This window comes from Centropristis striata, chromosome 2 (genome assembly GCF_030273125.1).
Source record: "Centropristis striata isolate RG_2023a ecotype Rhode Island chromosome 2, C.striata_1.0, whole genome shotgun sequence".
NCBI lineage: Eukaryota > Metazoa > Chordata > Actinopteri > Perciformes > Serranidae > Centropristis > Centropristis striata.
Window position 1 is genome coordinate 7,456,181 of NC_081518.1, and position 17,083 is coordinate 7,473,263.

Below are 17,083 nucleotides of genomic sequence, written 5' to 3' on the forward strand. Positions count from 1 at the left end.
TACTTTTTTTATTTATTGTCCAATGCAACAATCTATTTTCACAAATGTGCAATACAAAATACTCTCAGGAAAAACCCTACATGAAATATTAACAATAACATTCAATAGCAGCCATGTAAGTAGTTTATGTATATGTGTATATTTATGTATTTTTATTACTTTGTAATATCTGTATCTTAGGCTGCTGTGACGACTGAATTTGGGAATAAATTGGGATAAATAAAATCTTATCTTTTCTAGCTTTTAGCTACAAATATGTCGGGGATTCTTTTATTTTTTAAATGTCAAAAGATTTTTGGTTTACATGAGTGACTATGTAGATGAAACACCGGATTATGTTGAAAATGAATCATTCTTTAAGGAGTATATTCAAATTCAAGCACATTCCTATAACCTTAATAACAAAATTGTTAAAATAAAGCATTTCCGAAACTTCCAAGACCTTGTACAAACCTTGTTCTTTACGATGTGGTTGCACACATAATGAAACACACAATCAAGAAGAAACAGAGGACGGCCGGTAATATTTCAAAATTTTATTAACGAACATAATCTCTGAGGAACAACAGCAGTTCTCGCGCTCTCTGTACATGCAACTGTAGAAAATAACAATTTAGAATTTTTACTTTTCAGTTTTAGTCTTTTTTTCCCATCCATCCTCATTTTCGGTTTCTCGCATTTTTATTTTTTTATGTCTTTTTTTTCTTTATTTTTTTTGCAGGAAATCAACAACAGCTAGAGGTGAAAGTACTGGATTTCTGTTACAGCACTGACAATAGCATCAACAACCCCCCTCATATACCCTCCCGCCCACCCCCCCTCTTAGCTGCTCCAACAATATGTACACAAATAAACTACATTGTACAAATAAAAAAATGTTACATTGTTACATCATAATCACCTGCAGCAAGCGCACGCAGCTCGTTGCTGTTAGAACCCCACATTCTACGCAATTTTTCAGACTAGTACAAAGAGGAGGGTGCAAAACGTCCTGGGAGGTTTTATTTACAGAGCTATGTACAGTATGTCTCTTTCACGCATTACAAGGAGGAAAATTTACACAGCGGAGACCAACTTCAACTCAAAACATACCACAGGTGTCAGAAAAAAAACAAAAAAACAAAACAAAAAGATAATAAATAGGTTATTTCTCACCATTTAAAGAGTAGTTCTCCATGCTTTTTATTAGTCATTTTCCACTCTAAAAAAAGGAACAAAGAAATAGCTACAGTCTGGGTTTTAATTAAAAAATAAACAAAACTAGAAAAAAAAAAGGCTTGAAATCGTGATTCTATAGAATGAAAAAATAGCAATTATGTATATTTATGTCCAGTAAGAAAAAACAACACATAACAAATCTAAAATAAACATTATGAGTGAATGTGAGGAGAGTAGAGGTAATATGTTGCTGACTGAGGTGGTGTCAGGCTAGCATCTGTATCACCAGGACCAAGTGCTCTACTGTGCATCTGAGGACTGATGTGTGTTTGTGTCTGTATTCAATTTATCCAGAAATCACTCGTTTTTGTTAGTTGAATATTCACACTGGAGAATCAACGCGGATGGATGTGTTTAGTCTATTGCTCTGTGCAGCGGGGGGGAGAATTCGCCTGTCAGTTGTGTCAACCATCACCATTTCAAGCCTTTGTGGTTCAAATAAATGACTGATTACAGAAGTAAAAACAAAGGCAGGGCTTAAACCGTTAAAAAAAAGGTGACACATAATGAAACGGAAAACACACTCGATGTCTTGTAAACAATAGTGAGAGGGTGTGGTCGGTCAGGGCATAGTAACGGTATACATTCTGCTCGATAAGCAACGTGATTGACATGCCACTGGTGTTTATGCTTTGTACAGGAACAAAAACCCCTAAGATAAACACAACAACATTCAAAACTACATACACTGAGCTAAAAAACACACAAGGATTCTGTGAACAAAAAGACACCCTTAAACCTCTTCCCCCAAAACTGTGTAAGAAACCAACAACAAATTAAAAACAAAAACATGACAAACAGGGGTTTAAAAACCAAATTTCTGGCTATTTGTATCCAAATATGTATGTCTATGTATACCAACCAGGATGTGTGTACCTCTCGAAAATGTCCAGGACTATACATCTAGCCACCTTGTCTGCACAGTGTAATAGCAACAACCATTGCACTTGACTAGACATACCATACACAGCTATGCTGACTGACAGTGTGTGTAAATAACTTTCAGATAATATTGCCATCAGGATACATGAGCAGCTCTCGCACACAGACAGGAAGCCTGCGCGGTAGGTCGGGAAAGCTTTTCAAAACCCACGAAAAAAATAGAGAATCAATACAAGTCATCACAAATCAACATTTGGAACTGGATTTTTCTCTTTTTTTGTTGTAAATTGAGGACAAAAACAGATCTATTCAGCATTAAGCTATTTCTTTCCCCTCCACTGGTTGTGTTTATGTCTGTTCACTTTTTGGTTCGTTTCTGAGAAGATTTAAGTCTCGTGACTGTCTGCTTGGGCCTGACAAGAACGTGAGTAATATGAGGAAGTCACCTAACATTTAAAATCCCTGACACTAGCCAAACCCCTGTGGATTAAATGTTGATAAAAATGTGACTGTAGCTGGAGCAAATTTTATGATCTAAGTGATTACTAGGAGGGATCACGACTCTCCTCTTAGACTTTTAAGGATTTTAAGTTCACGATTTGATTTAATTTAAAACTCTTTTTCAGCTCTAAATTCTTGATTTGTGACGATCAACAGTTTGTTGGTTTTATACCCAGACGACCATCATTTACATTATGAAATGTAATAGAATTTCCATGCCGTTTGGTCAAATTCGGCTTTAAATTCGGATTATACCTGAACCGGAAAGCTCATTTTGATCGATTTTCAATTTGGAATTAAAATCATGACGCCCTGATTGATTACCAAACTGATCTAGGTGTTGCATTTGAATCCTATAAGGGCATTTAACTCCCTGTAGGCTGTGATAAAATTTTAATTTATTTAAAAACACCCATTCAAGTGAAAGGCAACGGGTCTAATTCAAAGCCAGTTATGTTATTGAGTTGTGTGACACACTGGCGCCATCCAGTGATAAAAGTCGGAACAGCGCCTAAAAAAATAAGCTGCTGCTCGCCAACATTGGACAAAGGGGCTGACTCGATGTTAAAAGACAGTATGCAAAGAAACCTTTTAGTCTATTCAATGTGAAGAGCAGACAAGAACAGAACACGTGATGAAGAGCTGAAAGACCTGCGTCCTGTTGGATTTAGAGACAATGATGCTTTGTGATAATTAGAAATGATTTCAGTCCAATTTTTGAAAAAAATTATAAACACAAATCAATTTGAAACCATTCTACATTAACATGATGGTTTTGCTTGTGAATGACATCTCTCTCACTTTCATCCCACCCATATATATCTATGTGACTTTGCCCAACAATGAGTACATTTTTTTTCACTGAAAAAGGCATTTTCTTGGTTCGAATTTTTTCAGATATAATTGTGTAGTAAAGCAATGAATAATAATCCTCTGTCTATTCTTTAAATAAATCCTCAACAACTATTCTGCTACATCTGAGGGACTATATGGTGGTTGGCCTGTGGGAGGCCGGTTTGAATCCAGAAGTGTTTTTCTGTCAGCTATATGTGAGCTGTGGCGATCCACGTCCAGGTGCGTGGCCTTACCTAAACCTGGACCGAATCTACAGATGGGATCATACAACTGTGCACTGGAGTCTTTCAAATACTGACAGAATCGTGTACACATTTTGGCCCATGGATATGAGGGGGGGAAAGTGCTGCCCAAAAGTGAACTGTACATAAAAAGATAATTTTTATTTCTTTTATGTTTTTTCTTTACACTTAACTGAGTGATATTACAGTACATAGGTTATTTACAACTGTGCAGTAATGTGTGGCAAAATAAATTATCTAGAAGGCAGCAAGAATACATTGGTTAACGAATATAAAAACTGTACATAATTTACGGAATACAACTTTTTTTCATTTTGCTTTTGTTTTTTTTCCATTAAACTAATATTGGCTCTGTAGTGTTTCAAGTCACTTCCTCAGAAACAATGAAATGCCCAAGTAAAGAAATAGACAAAAACAATATCTCTCCCCTCCTGTCAAAGCACAATTTCTCAATAGTCTCTTTGAATCTCAACATTCGTTATGTTTGTTTCTTCTGGTTGTCCTGTGGTGTTTTTGCAGTCCATGGCGGTCTGATGTGTTTGTGTTGGAGCAGGCAGGGTGTCTGAGGAACACTCCGGTCTGTCCTCAGAGAGCCATGCCTGTCCTCTTCTGATTAGCCAGGCTGAGAGGCTGCAGGGTCAGTCTCTTCCTCTCAGACACTGGGCCCTGACGTGCACACACATCGCTAGCCCTATGCTGTGTTCCAACCCGCTGCAGGCTCTGTTGCACCGCTGCTCAGCTAGGCCTGGTGCAGTGCGAACAGAGAGGGCGTCCTCTGGGTATACGGTCTTATAGCCCCAAAACCATCAGCGGCTGCTCCGAGCCTCCTGGTCTGTCCATCCCAGCCCTCCTGCTGTCTTACATCGAAGATGCACATGATGCACCGCGGCTCCGTTGACGTCCTCTGGGTCAGCGCTGGACTCGGTCTAGTTCTCCTGGCCCACCAGGAGCCCTGGGTCAACAGGGGAGGCTTCTCCTCAGGACAGGCACCACGCTTGTTGGGAGAGCTCTTCTCCGATACCTCCTCCCAGTGGTGGTGGCGGTGGCGGGTCTTTTGAAGCAGGGACCAAAAACGAATGCAGAAAATATATCTCTGTCCCCTGTCTCACCGAAACTGAGCACTGAGGAGTTGTGTCCCGGTGTCAGAGCCTCAAAGCAAAAACTGTTTCTGCTTCTCACACTCTGACCAAACAAAAGCGTAAAAACTTTGAGGATGAAAGTGCAAGTCGTGTGTTTTCTTTTTCCCCAGTAAAAACATGTTTCCTTCTTCACGGAAGGGAATCCAGAGCAAGTTTTTTCATCTTTACTCTTTTTCTATAGAATATAATTTTTTCCTGTCTAAAGTCCTCTTTCAAACTTGCTAGCCCTTTCCATTCGTTCTGGTTAACGAAGTCTCTTTGAGAAGAAGTTATTCAGACAAAGTTTGCTCTCAATCTGTGAGCACAGGTGTGTCATGCAGGCAGCAGGACAAAGTCGTCGTTGACATCGACCATTGGCACGTAGAAGGACGGCACTTCGTTGACACAGAGGGACTTGTGCCCTGCCGGGTCCAGCTCCTGGACCTTCAGCTGCCACTCCATCCTTTGCACGGCGTTGAGCGCTGCTGCCTCGTGCTGTTGCCGCATTAACAAACATGTCTGGGGGAGGAGAAGCAGAGCATTAATCCACGTGGTACATACAGAAGATTATGGTATTGATGCCTTTGAACTGAAGACGTAACATCACATCACTTCAGAGTGCCGATATTTACCTTCATGCGGTCATATTTGTCATCCACGTCCTGGATCCAGGAAATGAACTGACGAGCGTTGAAGCGATCTCTCACAGATTTGTTCTCATCACCCTGAGGACACACACCAAGTTAGAATGCAGGTTAAGTAATGGATTATGTAATAACTGGCTGCCTTTCATACATTTTACTTTGATTAGGGATGCATGATATAGATTATTTTCAGCCGATAATGGTCACATTACCTGCCTCTTATGGCTGATACAAACAGGCTGATAATTGCATGTTATTGAATTTAAAAAGAAGTTGAGAACCAGTCGTTTCTGCACAATTGAGGGTAAGAAAAGCTAACGATGCAGTGAGCAAAAATGGATGATTTAAGAGTTCATGACCATAACCAATTTGGACAACATCACTGTAAAACAAAGATCAGTTTTTACTCTTCAAACCCTTCGAGAATTAAAAAAAAACTTCAATAATATAAACTGGCTTTTATAGAGTATTTTGCCTTAGAATTTTCACTTTTTACTCTTTTACTTCCTTTTTAACACTAAATCTGTTTTAAAATAGATTTTTTAAAATGATTATTTTATTGTCTTAGTATAATTTTATTGTTTACATTGTTATTTATTTATTTATTTATTACTATATTTGTGTATTATTTTATTGTAATTTAAGAACTGTACGGCACTTTGGTCAAATTAGGTTGTTTTTAAATTTGCTCTGTAAATAAACTTTGACTTGACTTGACTTAGATTTAAAATAAAATGCTTTCACATAACATGTCAAGTATTGGAGTGAGTAGATGCTGCCCTTGTTGAGTCAATAAAAGCAATTAGGCTTCATATTAGCAGCAAATATATCATTGGCTATGATTTTATTATCGGAATCATACATAATAATATAAACTCCACATGATCGGCCAAATGTATATCATGCATCCCTTATTATAACTGACTTTCCAGAGAATATGTGAATATTTCCCACCTGGCTCTCTGATGGCATATTGTATACTTCAGAGTCCAGCAGCATGGTGCAGGCGCTGAATGGCACAGCCTGATTGGCTATTGTCCTGGCTGCTCTGCTGTGGACCCTTAAAACCTCCTGCTCACAGGAAACAATCAGCTTCTCCTGCGAACGATAAGCAAAAGAGAGAAAAGAAATTTAGTATTCAATATCAACTTGGGCATTGGGCTTACCACTCTGGTTGGTGAGGTTAATGGAAATGGGTCATGATCAACAAAAAAAAAACTGCTATTTCACAGAAATCTTTGTCATCTAATTAGCGAGAGATGAAATAGATTTGTGTCTGCAATTCACTCTGGCTCAACCTAGGGGTAGGGGGTATGCAGATTTCACTTGCATTTCTATTAAAAAACAGGCTTTGATGTTTCATCAAAGAAGTGCTCGTAGTGTTCAGTGCACGTGTGTCGCTGTGTGTATGACGGGGAGTGAGCAATAACTGAACTAAAGAAAGAGAATGTAGAAAAAAGTATTGCTTACCCGTTCTATGCTGTGCTGCAACCTGAGCTTCCCTCTCACTGCCTCCTGTTGTCTGAAGAGCTCCTTCAGGGGTTCTGACAGCGATGGAGGTGGGGCAATCTGATGAGCAAACACAACATACCATTATATACCTTCAGAGAGTATAAAAACAAGTTTCTTGGCATTTCATTTTGCCATGTATGTCTTTTGAATTGCTTTGCTGCGGTCAAAAACTACACTGCAAAAAGGTGCGTCTAAAAACAAGATAAAAATACTAAATCTGAGCTGCATGGACAGATAATTTCACTTGACAACATTTCTGAAATTAAGATTGTTAAATCTAGAAATAAGCATGTTGAACACTTAAAATAAGAAATTAACTCTTAAAACAAGATCAATTATCTAACACTTTTTTTTATCTTGGTAAGAAACAAATCATTTCCAGTGCACTCTCCTCGGGCCAGTTCATCGCTGCTTGCAGCTTTAATTTATCTTGTTAAGAGTTAATCCCTTATTTTAAGTGTTCAACATGCTTATTTCTAGATTTAACAATCTTAATTTAAGAAATCTTGTCAAGTGAAATTATCTGTCCATGCAGCAAGATAATTTCCCTCAGATTTAGTGTTTTTATCTTGCACCTTTTTTGCAGTGTAGACACTTTCCTTCCCAACTGTTAAAGCTAATTATTGCTTTGGCTGCATCATTAGGGGAAAAAAGGTGAAGACACCATGACTTACCACAGGGATGTGAAGCTTGCTGAGGGGCTTGCCATCCAGCAGGTAGGAGCCGGTGTAGGTCACATATTCAGCGTAACACTGTGGGGCCTGTGGGGTGATGTAGCACAGAATCTTCCTCTTTTCCTCGATCTTCTTCCTGATCTGCAGGTACTCAAAGTAAGGGTTGGATCGGTCGCTGTGGTAGGGCTCAATATCGTCCAGTTTGATGGCGTTGACGACCACAGCCAAAGTCTGTTGGATCATTTCTCTGGTCTGCTGCATGGCCGTGTTGACCAGCTGGACCTGGACCTGCTGCCCAGCGGAGCGTGGAAATTTCCTCTTCCGTGGATGCTGGGTCTGAGATTCCTCCTCGTCCACGGGGAGAGGGCGACCTTTCGTCGTCTTACTGATAACAGCTGGCGCAGAAGTTGTCACGGACACTGCTGAGGTTGTATTAGATGCAGTGGAGGAGACGGTAATCACAGATTCTTTGTCTTTCTTCAGAGCTGGGAAAGAAGAGGCTGAGGTGGGTGTCGGGGTTCTCGTTGGAATCGGGTTGATGGTCACTGTCGGACTGGTCGTTACAGGGGTGGCAGTGGCGGACGATGTTACTATACAGGAGGTAGGAGGGACAGCAGCAGCAGAGGGATTGTTCTTGGCGCGATTGCGGGTCATCCTTTGAGGGATTTCATCCACCTTCTTGGGGACATCTACAGTGGTGGACACAGTGGTCAGGGTTACTGGCGTTAGCTTGCTTGTGGTCTCCTGAGTGTCTGGTAGTTCCACTGTGGTGGAGAGGCTCACCGCCACTGGGAGCTGAGGAAGAGGACTGCATGACACAGGTTCTGCTACGGGCTCAGACATCTCCTCCTGTATCACCTCTGGCTTGGTGGCAGGCATTGAATCCATGGGTAACTGCAACGACTCAGGGAGGGGGTGGATCTGAATGTGAGGTTGCTGACTGGGATCTGATTTTACAGATGAATACAACATACTGGGATCCGACTCATCAGGTCCTCCATAAGGTCCTTTTCTTTCCAATATGCTGCCCTGTTGTTGCGTTAGAGCCAGCGGAGTGTTAACCGGCAGACTCTGAGGCTCAGGCTCCATCTCTGGTTGGAAGGTGGCATGTGGTGATGGTGGAGCCAAGTCTTGACCAGTAGGCTCTCCTAAACCTAGTTCAACAGGAGGGCAAGAAGACTTCGCCAGGCTTGGTAAATCCACCTCCATTATGTCCGGGTTGTCTCTCTCCGTAATGGTATGTCTAATGTGGGTCGGCACAGTCTTGCTGTGGTCAGCTAGGTCTGGGTCTCGGGCCTCAGCTTCCTCTGTCTTGTCTGGTAGTGGTAGGTCAGGCAAGGAGAAAGGTCCCAGGTCATCCAGTTCATCTGCATCAGCTGAGAAAGGGTCTGGCCAGGGCACCACAGGCTCGGGGCCCACAGCTGGAGCCATGTGGCTCTCAGTTGTAGCAGTGAAGCTGTGTGTCGTCTGTCTGCTGTCTGGTTCTTCACACACTGGCTCAGTGGCCATCTGGTGACTTTCCTCCATGCTCGGCTTGTTACAGTCCTGGAAGAAAGCCTCCAGTCTATTAGAGGATGATGAGGTGTTTAAATAGTTGGGTTCCTCATCAATAGCTGTGTCGGGCCTCTCTGGAGAGGGGATGTCAGCCACAGCCTCCTTCTGTTCATCAAAGTCCTCCTCCGGGTCCTCCGGGTCCTCCGGCTCCTCCGGCTCCTCCTGGTCCTCCTTGTGCCACCTATTCCAGGTAGCATAAGGTGGAGTGACAGATGGGTGTCCAGCCAAGTGCTGCATCTCACTGTCTGAATGGTACGGACTGGTTATTTTGGAGACGGCGGCCTCTATCTCCCCATAAGTCCTGTGGGGAGATTTGAGGTCCATGTCGGCATTCCAACCCATGCTGTGATCAAAACAGTTCTCTCCATGGTTGGGTGCAGAGTGTGGAGGTGAAAGCTCTTGGACTTCTGGTTCCTGCCGGTCCGGAGACTCTGCAGGCCAGCTCTTCCTAAGAGGGTCCTCCACCGGAGGGGAGAAGGAGCATGGCTCCCTCGTTTGCTCCGGCTCCTCCACTGGACAGTGGTCTCCATCAGCTCTCTCATCCAGATCAGCTTCATCCTCAAAGTCATCCTCTTCGTCATCCTCCTCCTCCTCCTCTTCCTGCTCCTGTTCTTCAGTAACAGAGGGGAGGTCTGACAGCACCAGGTTTGGCTCACTGTGTTGAGGCTCAGAGATGTCATCGATGTCCAGGGGCGGCAGAGCAGCAGGAGCCGGGGTCGGTGGTGCGGCGATGTCGAAGCAGGGTTCCTGGGGGTCCGGCCGGTGGACTGGTGTGGAGGGTTTGGGCAAGAAACTGTTGTATACATCATTGCCCTCACTGCCGGCAAGAATTGGTGCTGCCACATCTGGAGTTGGAAGGGCTGGCTCCAGCCGAGGGGACAGCATCCTGATGGGGGAGAAATAAGGAGATGACATGCACTCCAGTCTGTCCACAGTTGCTGACTTGTCCTCTAGAGTTTGGGAGGAAGATGACGGATCAAATTCAGCCGCTGGATCACTCGGCTGTCGAAGGAACTTGTCAGCCTCAGCTTTGAACTCGTCCTCCAGAGGCCTACGGACATCAGAGGACGCAGAGCGGCTGACGAGGGGCAGCTGGAGGTTCTTCGCTGGGGTGGGACACGTTCCCTCCTGGAAACTCTGGGAGTTAGAGTACCTGCTGGGTGGACAGAAAGACATTAGAAAATATGTCAATTTCAACTGCGGTACTAAAGTTAAAATGATTTTTTTTAAAGTAACCACACAGTATATTTGTGCGTTTAAATACCTTTCAAAGAAGGATGGCGAGCAGGCGTTCATGGACATGGTCATAGCTGATGAGTTCTGGCAGTCCAGCCCGTCCAACATGATGTCAGGGTAATCCTCTGCACTACATGATGGGGTACGTGGAGTCTGCATCACTTCCTCAAAGCTGGGGCAGGAGATGACAGATGTTGGTGTGGGGACACCAGTTGGCCTGTTCTGATCTGGTCTGGGAGAGGCAGGGAGGTTCTCCTTCATTTGATGTCCAGCCAGCCAGTCCTTAGAGTTTTGACTGTCAGTGGGCTGGAACTTCCTGCTCGGAGACATCATCTGGGCCGGGAGACCCACATCTTTCAGCTTCTTCTCTTTAAGACCGGACTCCAGACTGTTGGATTTCTTTGATGACAGCTCGCTGCGGTTTTTCCGCACTTCCTCTGTGGACTTGGTCTTGTCCTTGAGTTTAGGATCCCCTGACTTGGGTCTCAGCTTGTCCATCTGCTTCATCCTTTCTTTATGTCTCTTGTGGCGCTCCTCGATTTCCTGGTCTTTTAGACTCAACATCTGACCGAAACTTGTCATTTGATAATCACCATCAACCAACAGCTTTTCACGCGGACGATTATCTTTCCTCACCGTGTCTTTGGACTGAGTGAGCTTTTCATTTTCATCCTTCACCTTAGATTTACTGTGGTCTATTCTGTTGTCTTTGTCCAATGTGTCTCGACTTCTGTCCTTTTTCACATCAAATTTAGGACTGTCTTCCTTTGACCGCTCTTTCAGAACGGTGACTTGTGGGCTATCTTTCAACCCCGACTTCACATCCTCTTTGGAGTGTTTAAATGACCCAAAGCCGTCAATATATTTATTCTTCTCCTCCTTGATTTTTTCCTTGTGTTTCTCCTTTTTCTTTTTGTCCTTCGTCCTGTCGCTGATGACACCAGTTGTTTTGTCTTTGTCCTTTTTGGACATCTCTTTTTCAAATTCCAATGTTTTATCGAAGTCGTCTTCGCCGTCTCCCTTACCTCCGTACGGGAATGTGTAAGGGTCTGCCTCTAGAGGCATGGCCTCTTTCTCAAAAGGGAGACTCTCTCTGCGGGTGTAGGACTCTCTGATCTCCTCGGTCTTGTCCCGTTTGTCTCCTTTGTCCTTCTTGACCTTTTCCTTTTCCTTGTCGTGGCTTTTCTTGGACGAAGATGAAGAGGAATGTCGATGCCTCTCTTTTTCTCTGAATTTGTCCTGGGGTGTCGATATGGACAGGGAGTCTCTCCTGTCCTCAGACACGTCCGTCAGGCTGATGGAGTCGTAGTAAGTAGTGAGGACCGGCTCATGTCCTCGGTCAGTGAAACTATCTGAAGAGATTTCGCTGTTCTTGTCATTGGAGTCGTCCTTGTAGTCATTCATCGCCTCCTCCTCCAGTTTTTCTAAAAGGGACTTTTCATTCTCCCCACTGCCTTTTGAGGGTTTCCTTTCCTTCGAATGGTCCAGCTTGTCTTTATATTTACTCTTTGTCTTCTCCTCACTGGTGTCCCTTTTGTCCAACAGCTTCAGCTTATTTTTCTTCTCCTGATTTGAGTCCACTGACATTCTGTCTTTTCTTTCCTTATGTTTCGCTTCTACAGAGTCTTTCTTGTCTTTGTTATGTTTCTCTAGGGAGCCTTTCCTCTCTTTACCTGTGTCAAATGTGGCCTTTTCTTTCTTCTTTTCTTTGTGTTCTTTGTCTTTTGCCTTTTCCGTGTTATGTTTAGCCTCCGCGGAAGATTTTCTAATTTTTTCTGAAGGGAAGTGATCCAGCTCATCCTGATCAGGTGTCGAGTCTTTTCTGATGGAGTCAGACACAAGTGCAACTCCGCCATTGTAGCTGTCCTCATCATCGTCACTTTCGTCCGTGAAGATGTCGGCGATTTTGTACCATGTTTTCTCCCGGATTTTCTCAGGTTTTCTTTCCTCTTTCTTTACCTCCAAGAAATCCTTCTCCCTGTCAGCGTGTTTGTCTTGGGAGGCCTTTTCTTTCTTGTCCTTGGTCTGTTCTGAAGACATCTTTCGATCTTTGTCTTTGCCGTGAGACTCTTTGTGTTTGTCTTTGACCCCCTCTTTCTTGTCTTTGGTGCCCCGGTCTGTGTCCTTTTCCTTGACAGTTTTTTCTGCAGAGTTTTTCTCACTTTTATCTTTCTCCTGATCAGCTCCTCTGTCTTTTGTTTTCTCTTTGTGCTTGTCAGCTTTCGTCTTTTCTCGCTTTTCCATTCCCTCACCCTTCTTTTCTTTGTCCTTTCCAGAGTGGTTTCTTTCTCTGATATCGCACGATTTACTGACAGCATCAATGTCTTTGAAGAAAGGATCATTGCCGTATTCATCTCTTATAGATTCCTGCTTGATTTTTATGTCCTTTCTTTCCTTCATGAAGTCATATGAGTCTTTCCGCTCTCGGCTGTTGTCTAGAGAGTCCTTGTCTTTTTTGTCTTTGACCGTTTCTGTGGACTCCTTCCGCTTCTTTTCTTTTTCAACCGAATGACTGGAGTTTAATTTTTGTTTTTCTGACCAGTCTTTTTTCTTCTCGTTTGTCTTTTCTGAGGAGTCTTTGTCTTTCTTTTTAGAGGGGACTTCTTTCTCTGATCTTTTGTCATTGTGATCCGATTTCTTGTCCTTGACTTTGTTTTCTTTCCTCCTCGTCTCCTCCTTAACGGTCTCGACAATTAGTTTAACAGCATTATTGGCTTTGTATTCCTTGTACTCTTTGACAGGAGCGTCCCAGCTGTCATCATACAGGGAGGAGTCAGAGGACATCTCGGAGCCCCATCTGTCATGATGGTCATCTGAGGCACTGAGCTTTGTGTCCTCTAAGTTGAGGAAACGGTTGTTGACGTCATAACCTTCGTACTCAGACTCTTCCTTCTGTGCTTTGTCTTTTTTGCATTTCTCCTTCTCCTCCTTGGTGTTTTTCTCCTTGTCCACCTTTAGATGCTTTTCCTCTTTCTGCTCGCTTTTCCTGTCCGTCTTTGAGGAGGACTTGTCCTTGGACTTTTTCTTTTTCTCCTCTTTATGAGCCTTTTGTTTTTCCTCCTTGGGTTTCTCCTTCTCCTTGACATTTCTCTCCTTGTCAGATTTTACAGGCTTCTCCCTCTCCTCCTTACTCGTCTTGTCCTTGGTCGAGTCCTTTGCCTTCTTGTTTTTCTCCTCTTTTGTTGTTCTGTGCACATCTTTCCCAGATGACCAATCCTTATCCTCCGACTTGCTTTTCGAAAGCCGATCTTCCTTTTTCGAATGGTCTTTTTCGTGTTTGGATAGCTTGACCTTGCTCTCGACTGGCGATTCTGACTCAACAATTAGGGACTTTTGCCTTGAATCATCAAAATCAAAAGAATAGCTCTTGACAAATTTCTCGTTCATGTCCTGATTGAGCACTAGACTGGGAGCTTTGTCTTTTTCCTTATTTTTGTGCTTGTGCTTCACTTTATGCTTTTTCACCACTTTGCCATCGACATCAGTTTTGGAGGCCGCACTTTCTGCATTGGAGTTTTTATAGAGCTCTGAATTTTTCTTGTCCACTGTGCTACTGTGCACGTTGTTATTCTTCTTTTTATTCTCCTGCGCTTTCCTCTTAACTTGTTTTACTGACTCGACACTGGAATCAGCAGAGGAGTAGTCAGACTCACTGGACAGCCGTGTTCTGACTGAATCCGAGAGAGAACTAACGTCTGACCACGTCGGAGATGACACAGTCTTCCAGCCATCTGTCCTCCACTGCTTTGGATGCTGTTCTGCTAATGATGGTACTTGTTTCTGAGAGTTCAAGTTTCCATGGGAAGAGGAGGAGGATGCATTAAAGCCAGGAGAGTCTTTCAGGCTCGTTGCAGAAGAGTCCTTTATACTGTTTGAGCCCTTGTCATCCTCACTCTCCATATCTCCACAATCAGAATCAGATGTACAGAATTTATCGTTGACTTTACCAAACCTGACTTCTTTACTGACATTATTTTTACTCTCCTTCTTCCGCTTCTTTTTTACTTTATTCTTGTCTTTTTGTTGTTTAGAGCTCATGCTGCCAGAGTCTCTAGTCTTGGTATTTGTTTGCTGGGCTTGTTGCCGTGGCGTAGGCGCTGGCGTGAAACACGTCCTATCATCCTCGTCTGAACTGTTACTGTCAGAGATGATCCGCCTGACAGTTTTCTTTGGTGTGAGCGAGTTGCTTTTGGAATAGGTTTTGACCTCCATCTTGGGTATGGAGATGAAGCTGTTGGGCTTGGTGACCGGGTCCTTACGGAAGTCTTTTTTCAAGAGGTGTTTATCGTCCACAGGAGGAACGCGCTCCTCCTCGTCATCCTCGTCAAATTCGTATTCGTCTTTGACGGGCGTGACAGCCGATTTAGATGGAGGGTCTGCGTTTTTCCCTTTCAACTTCAACTTCTCAAACTCCGAGTCTGTGTTATTGCCATCGACAGAGCTGGACGGGGCAAACGAGGGGGCATCTTCCTCCTCCGAAGATTCTGTGGAAAGCAAAAAAGAGGCATGATCAGTTAAACGCTTCTACACAAATAACCTGCAGAACTTAAAATGGTAATTTAAGTAGGTGATGCAAACATTTAACACTACATACCTGATGAACTTTCTTCACTTGAGGTGTAAGTGCCTTTCCCCAGTAAGAGATTCAGCATAGTTGGAGAGTTGGCAACCTTTAGTGCTGTTTCACCTCTCCTGTTGCTTTGACGTGGGTCCCCTCCATACCGTAAAAGTAGCTTTACCACCTGAAACAAATAAAACAAAATATTTCATTATGATCTAAGTAGTGTAATGATCTCAAGAGAAATAAAGAAACTGACTCTCTTCCACCATTAGCTTTTCCTTTATCAGAGTTTGGATCTATTGTTTACTCCTCTGAATTTAGAAATGTTATTTTGTTCTTTACCATTTTATACGATAATACAGTTGAGCGCACTCAGACATGAGCTGCCTTTATTACCTATGCAAAGGAGGTTATGTTTTCAGTTCGGTTTGTTTGTTTATTTATTTGTCAGCATGATTATCGAAACATTGTAAAAGGGTATTTATCTTGGTGGGATAAATGCCATACATCTTAAAATCCAATAGATGGTAGTAAAGCTCAGTAGTGACAAAACGTTTGTAGAAAAATATAATGTAGCCAAATGCAGAAAAATGACAACCCATATATCACAATCCATTAATATCTGTAGCTTACCATAATGTTTTCTGATTTCTACACTGTATGATAGACACTATAATCATTTCACTGTGTAAATGTTGAATTACTTAATTGTACTGGCTTGTGCAATAAGGTTTCTTTCTAAATGCAAATAATGTACATCATAAAAGTGTTTTCTGCTTTTAATTAAAAAGTGTTAAGTTTGTGAAATATTTCCTATTTAGAAGCAGATAATAAGATGATGAGGCATCAGCTAGGTAGAACCATATACCATTCATTTTGGAAATATGCAGGTGCAACCAATTTGTATGAATATATTTGGCCTTTGTGGATGTCTGAGCTCTTTGAGAGCCCTTCTAATTGGCTATGCATATTTGTTTTTTTACCTTGAAATGTCCATTGTTGGATGCATCGTGTAGAGGGGTGTCATCGTCCAGACCCTTGGTGTTGACCTCTGCTCCGGCTGCCAGCAGCTGCTTGGCCACATCATAATACCCTCTGTTGCACGCCTCATGCAATGCAGTCCAGCCTAAACATGACAAGAAATACTGTGTGAGATATGTTTGCAACACTTGAATGAATATACATCGCTGCATTCGCAAAGTAAACAGTCTTAGACAGTCTTTACAAAGAGCCTCTTACCTGCAAAGTCTTTTACATTCACATCAGCTCCCTCGCTGATGAGCTCCTTGATGCGGCGTACCTCTCCACGGATTGCTGCTCGGTGCAGCCGAGTCTCTCCTCTCTCATTCCGTTTATTCACTTTGTCTTTGGTTTTAGATGCAGAGTTTGGCGTTCCCTTCTGACCCAGACTGGACTGTGACTGATGCTTTGGTGTTGTGTCTGTAGGAAGGAGATGGACACACTTTTCAACACTCGTACACTTTCTTGTTGCATCTTTTAATAATTTTCTTTCACTGTTTTTTCTTTCCGTCTACTATTCCCTCTGCTACTACTACTACAAATAATTTGTTTGGACTGCTTACAGCCACAAGGGGGCACTCTTACTTTAACAATCAGAGTACTTGGGCCTACTTCACTTGAGCTCATTTCATCACATTTACAAGATTAAACCCAAGCCTTAATCACATTTACATTATTGAGTTTGCACAGCTATTGTCCCAAATGATATTTGAAACGCACTCACTTAATCTATGTCCATGCCTTCAGGCATGCAACAAAGGAATTAACACACAAATAAAAGAGGCTATGCTATGGTCTTCACCAATCTAATTTTATCTCAAATGTCAACAGTCCGGAAAAAAAGTACAGTGCAATTGCAATAACAATGCTATTTTAGGTGTCTAATACATTGACAGCTAAGTGACTTTGTCTACCAATAATAAATATTCAATTTAAAAGGACATAAGGAGAAAGTAAATATTAGAAATAATCACTGAAGAGCAGAACGAGTGTCAGATGATAAAATAAACAAAAAGTGAATGCTTGCAGACATTTTGCATTTCAGTCTGTTGTGATTTGGCTCAGA

The 17,083-nt window shown here is 42.6% G+C and overlaps 1 protein-coding gene across 2 annotated transcripts in view; it reads right to left on the minus strand.

Moving 5' to 3' along the window:
* Window positions 1-521: 521 nt before the first annotated feature.
* The window catches only part of ankrd11 (ankyrin repeat domain 11), a 104,875-nt gene continuing 88,313 nt past the window's right edge, over window positions 522-17,083 (minus strand). Inside the window, exons 6-14 of one of the 2 annotated variants that reach the window (XM_059323975.1) lie at window positions 16,237-16,437; window positions 15,981-16,123; window positions 15,031-15,178; window positions 10,465-14,920; window positions 7,647-10,353; window positions 6,931-7,029; window positions 6,415-6,558; window positions 5,449-5,541; window positions 522-5,335 (exon numbers count right to left, since the gene is read on the minus strand). In XM_059323975.1, coding sequence (XP_059179958.1) covers window positions 5,150-5,335; window positions 5,449-5,541; window positions 6,415-6,558; window positions 6,931-7,029; window positions 7,647-10,353; window positions 10,465-14,920; window positions 15,031-15,178; window positions 15,981-16,123; window positions 16,237-16,437 — 8,177 coding nt within the window. In that variant the 3' untranslated portion in view covers window positions 522-5,149. Of the gene's footprint in view, window positions 5,336-5,448; window positions 5,542-6,414; window positions 6,559-6,930; window positions 7,030-7,646; window positions 10,357-10,464; window positions 14,921-15,030; window positions 15,179-15,980; window positions 16,124-16,236; window positions 16,438-17,083 lie in introns of both variants that reach the window. The other variant, XM_059323974.1, reaches the window with a different exon arrangement.